The 5,402-nt window shown below is 38.7% G+C and overlaps 1 protein-coding gene across 1 annotated transcript in view; it reads left to right on the top strand.

The window, feature by feature from the left end:
* Positions 1-5,402, top strand: part of ccdc85cb (coiled-coil domain containing 85C, b) — a gene marked incomplete at its 5' end in the record, with an annotated part of 78,473 nt that overhangs the window by 70,751 nt on the left and 2,320 nt on the right. Inside the window, 2 exon segments of the mRNA XM_014019717.1 lie at positions 3,562-3,654; positions 3,816-3,914. Of these exon segments, the coding sequence (XP_013875171.1) occupies positions 3,562-3,654; positions 3,816-3,914 (192 nt within the window).

The following is a 5,402-nucleotide window of genomic DNA, read 5'->3' on the forward strand; positions in this document are numbered from 1 at the left end:
ATATATATATATATATATATCAAAATTATTATATTTGACTTTTTTTTGCTCTGGAAAAGCTGAGGCTCATTAATTGGTTCAAAATATTTTTAACAGGAAAAGACAGTGTTAAATTAAGATAAAATCAGTTCAGGCCTTCAGCATTCTGTGTACATCAATTTAATCGAGTCATAGATCACATGTAAGGAAACGTGGACTCCAAATCTGAAAAATAAAGCTACTGTGTAATTTAAATCTGCATTTTGCCTAATGACCAGTAGAAGGTGACTGCTGTGATTACAAAGAGGTTAGAAAATATTATTTAATTAATTGGACCAATAAAAAAAACTTTAAAGTTGAACTGTGCTTGACGCTGGTGTGGAGTGAAAAAAGGAGTAACTTCTTTGGTTTCAAATAGCCGACAGATCCTGCAGAAAATAGTAAACTTTAAAACTTCAAACTTTATTTATTTTTTGTAAATATACATTCTTTTCATGAACAAAATATCACTCATCTCATCAGGTGAAAAGTTTTTAAAACAGTGGTGGCTACAGCTTTGCTAACAGCTAATAGCGGCGCTAACGTTTCCTGCTGCACACACGCATAAATGTTCAGCAATTTGTGTTTAGGCTGCGTTAGTCTCATAGATTTAGATACCTCATGTTAAAGTGACAGATCTTGAGTTAGTGGTCAGCAGTTAGCGTAAGCTTTCACTAATTTTCTTAGCTGTTTATTGTTAGCGTAGCTCTTTTTTAGTTATTGAATTGCCAATTAGCTTAAAGGGATCCATGATTAGTTGTAACATTAGACTTTATTTAATAAACATACTGTATGTTTATTAAATAAAGTCTAATGTGGCGTGTCCAAACATTTTGTCACATGAACCAAAATCATAAAGTCAGAAAGAAACGAGGGCCAAAAATATTTTTCCTATACCTACTCAACAATAAACTAAGCAYTGAATACTTTAATTAAACAACTAAAATTACCAGATTTATTGCTGGAATTGGATGCGTAAATTCATCTACATCCAGAACTTTAAAARTGTTTTGCAGGTTTCCCTTATTGAAAGACATTTTGCAGTTTTCTAGGTTTCAATTAGGGAAAAATAACCCAGTTTAGTCAATTCTGATCAATAAAATCAGGATTTAGGTTACTGTTTCGTTGAAAATGATTGCTGTATTAAAACAAATTTAATAAATTAATTAAAAGCAGATTGGAGTGCAGCAAAATCAGCTTTTGGTAGAAGTCACTAGATAAATGTGGAAAAAGCTAAGAGCCTGTTTTTTTTTATTAGAAGATTTTACTTTGTGATAAATTCACCCTAATAATAAACAGAAAGTCACCATCTACATCAAACAACTGTGCCAGGGGACAAATTTGTACACAAATTAGTACAATTATTGAACTGAATCAGGGGCCACACAAAATCAGTTCAGGGGCCACAAATGGCCCTAGGGCCATACTTTGGACATCCCTGTCCTACAGGCTCTGATGTGTTAAATAAATCTGAAACTTGAGTTTTTGAAAAATACGTAAAACATGAAAAAAAATCCATGAGATTGTTCGATACGTGTGTATAACTGCTTAATGACAGAAAATCGGTGTAAATTGCGAACAATCCGTACAACTTGACACTTCAATTCAATTCAATTCAAAATACTTTATTGATCCCAGAGGGAAATTAGGTTGTTTAGGTTTATTTATTAAAAATTTAATTAGGTTTCATTCATGCTGTTGGGACAGATTTTGGGGGAATAAAGTTGAGATTATTCTTGGATCTGTGCGCCTTCAGATTATACAGCCTCATCCTGATGCCTAAACAGACCCAGGAAATGTAGCTGAAGCTGACAAACACTGAACCCGAGCTAACGGAGCAACAGAGCTGTGTCTAATGCAGGCCTCTGATGCCAGGTCACAATGAATAGTGCCATTGTTGTGCCCCAGAGATCTGTGTGTCCCTTAAACAGAGAGCCACTGTCTGGAACTAACCAGGGGGTGAGATGAGTCAAGCAAACACCCCGATTCTCCTCCTGGCTSACTGCTCCCATCACACCAGGTTAAATCACCCCGAGCAGGTAGCAGATCTGGGACCTGAATGCTTGGTTTAAAAATAAAAGGACAAACAGAAAGGGAAGAGATGTGATTTGAGTTGTGATGAAGGGGATGACATTCTCAGTGCTACAGGACATGAAAATCAATCTTTTCAGTACAAGAAGAGGTGCAGAGAGCGTGGCTAACCATTTCATTCTGTAAGGTTCAGGGGTCTCATTTATAAAGGATTGCGTGGAAACCATACTAAAAGTGAACGTACGGCCAAAAGGCGGAAATGGCGTACGCCAAAAAACAATTCAGATTTATAAAACCGTGCATACGCATGTTTCTGCGCAGCTTTCCTTTATAAATCACAGCCGCTTGTCAGTTTGCGCACGAGGTCCCGCCTCAGGTTCTACCCTCTACACGCCCACACTCAACCATAAACAGTCAATGTAAAGTACCTCATGAATGTTAAGATGTATTTAAATCAGTCAGCTGATCAATGTCAACAAAAGTGATTGGTTCAGACACGCTCCGTCGTGTGTCTGGAGGTTGACAGGTGCTGACTGACAGCTGCTCACATGAACAGAATGTCTGTAATTGACACAGATTTTCCCTCATTTTGCTTTAGAGTACTCTAACGATTTTTATAAAAAATCTCAGCTTCAAATTAATTTTCTCTCAGAGCCTGCAGAATGATAAAAACAATAAAAAATAAAATTAAATAAGTCAGATAAAATTAGAAATAAGTTCACTGCTCTTCTCCTCATCCTCTCCCCCTCCTGCCTGCTCTGTTATGCGCGACAGACACCCCCGCCCCGCGCACCCCCCCGCGTGACAAACACGGACTTTAAACATGAAGTTTTATAACATCCACACTGGCGAGGTGGATGCGCCCTGCGCGTGTATCCAAAGCGTGACTTTTGCTGTCCTGCTGTTCTTATTGGGGAGAGGTCTGTGGGTCAGGGAGGGGTCTGTGGATCAGGGAGGGGTCTGTGGGTCAGGGTTGTCTGAGGAGGAAGCAGATGAATGGAGTTGCGCATGGGAACTTTTATTTAAGATTTAAGTTTTTTTATTTCAAAGGTCCTCATGGCTCAGCAGCAGAAGCATAAATATTACTATTTAGAAAGCTGATGATAAAGTTGAATAAAAATCTAAGTCTGATTCTGAAGGTAAATTAAATTTCTGACAGTGATCATTACACAGTGTGGCTCTAATTCTTCACTTCACCATCTGTATCGCAGTGTCATGTCTCCAAAATGAGCGTACGCATGGGTCAGAGCTGGAGTGAGGCACCGCACATTTTCACGTCAAGTTTGGATTTTATAAATCACAACCTTGGCGTAAAAAGTGGCGTACGCAAGTTTCTGGGCTCAAATTGTGCGTACGCCAGTTTTATAAATCCGACCCCTGGTCTGTGATAAACCACAGAGCACATCTTCTACCTGCTTAAGACTTTTAGCCTGTAAAGTGGTCAGCACTTTAAACACCATTTTCCTGCTACCCTTTACTGACAGAAACAACCGTCTTCTTTTCTTTCTCCAGGGTACAAACCGTCTACCAACCAGCGAATCGTCCCCTGCCACTGGCTACCTGTCCTGCGTCCAGAAGCCGGAGGCCGTGGTTCATGCCATGAAGGTAAAAGATGTCATTTTAGAAACATTTTGGTTGGACGTCTTATTTTGCTATACTTGTTGMTTTATAAGTGAGTGCCCAGCTGTAAAACTGTCCCCTTAATGAAGGCTGGGTCCTCTTTGTTGTTTATCAGCAGAAACAGTTTTTTTTTTGTGCCACTTAAGGTTCTGGAGGTCCATGAGAATTTGGACAAGCAGGCTCCCGAGGACTACGAGGACGACCTCAGTGAGAAAGAGAAGGCCATTGTGCGAGAGATGTGCAACGTAAGTTCAACAGCTGCTCCTACTGTCTCTGTGTGTCAGTTCTAATAACTTTCTGAAAAGAAAAACCTCAGTAATTGTGACTAAATTTAGTGTTAAAGTCTGAATTTCACAATCATGTTAACTTAAGCTCTTGTTTACCTCACTTACTGTTACAGACAAAAAAATTAAAAGGTACCGTATTTATTCATGTATAATACGATCTCAAGTATAATACGATCATCATTTTTTGAGCTTACAAAGCGTAAAAATCTAATTAAAAATAACCTGTGTATAATACTATCCCCCACTTCATGAATGATTTTTAGAGTTAAATTTCTAGTTTTATACATGAATAAATACAGTAATACAAAACATTAACCTTATTTATGGCTCGAACACCAGCCTTGACCAATATTTCTCCAAAATAACACTGATCAAAGAGTGGTCTTCTGCAGGTAAGACACTGACAGGTATCTATCCACAAAACCTCACCACAAAATATTTGAATTATTTTAAAACTGAGTTAAATTTCACATAAATAGTGTGTCATTTGGAGGTAACATGAATCATCGGTTAACCAACTTTTCAGCTTTTAGTTTATAGATGGATACAGAGTCCAGTCTGGATCAGACTGGACTCAATTTTTCCTGTTCATCAGTAGCTGTGTTTCCACTGATCATGAAAATGCGCAAATTAGAATTTTGAAAATAAATTTGCTCAATGGGAAAGTGTCAATTTCGAAATGGTTTTGCGCCAGGATGAGGTGGTTTTTCGGCCGTATCGAAATTGATGTATTTCGCAAAACTGCAATGGAAACACTTTTTTCGCATCACGGGAGTCAGACGATCAAGAACAGGCTGTTTCTACTGGCGAAAAAGACGACAGGGAAGAAGACAACAGGAAGTAGAAGTAGTAGTGAAATCACCAAAGTAGCAAAAGAAAGTATTAAAATCACCGACTACATTTTCCCAAAAAACGCAGCATATGTAGCCACTCCCAAGTATGAGGGGCTTGTCACTGGAAAGCCTCGATAAGACGCCGACGTCTCCTCTGATGATGAGCRCTAGTGTCGTAGTAGCAATATGCTATGTGTTTATATCCGTTGCCGCCATGTTTGTAATGAGAACAAACATATTCACGCGTGACTTTAATAGCATTTCTCACTTAATGGAAACACCACAATTGTGAAACTATGTTTTTTTTTTTACATTAACAGAATATCAACAAAGTTTTGCGCACATTTGCAACAGAAACGCAGCTAGTTTGAAGTTTTGATTTGATTTGTGTACAGGTTTTTTTTTTCCTACATGCTAGTTTGTCTCATTCAGACCCATTCAGCTGAGAATGATGCTCCTTTCTGAGCGTACGTTATCTCTGTCTCCTCTTCTCTCTCTGTCCATCCTTTTATCTTTCTCCTCGTCGGTACTGGGAAACTCTCAGCAGAGGCTCAGAGTTGAGCTGTCGAAGCAATTAATGTGGAACGGCAGGGAAAAGAGCACTCCTCCCGCC

This window comes from Austrofundulus limnaeus, unplaced genomic scaffold (assembly GCF_001266775.1).
Source record: "Austrofundulus limnaeus strain Quisiro unplaced genomic scaffold, Austrofundulus_limnaeus-1.0 Scaffold227, whole genome shotgun sequence".
In the NCBI taxonomy this organism is placed as follows: Eukaryota; Metazoa; Chordata; class Actinopteri; order Cyprinodontiformes; family Rivulidae; genus Austrofundulus; species Austrofundulus limnaeus.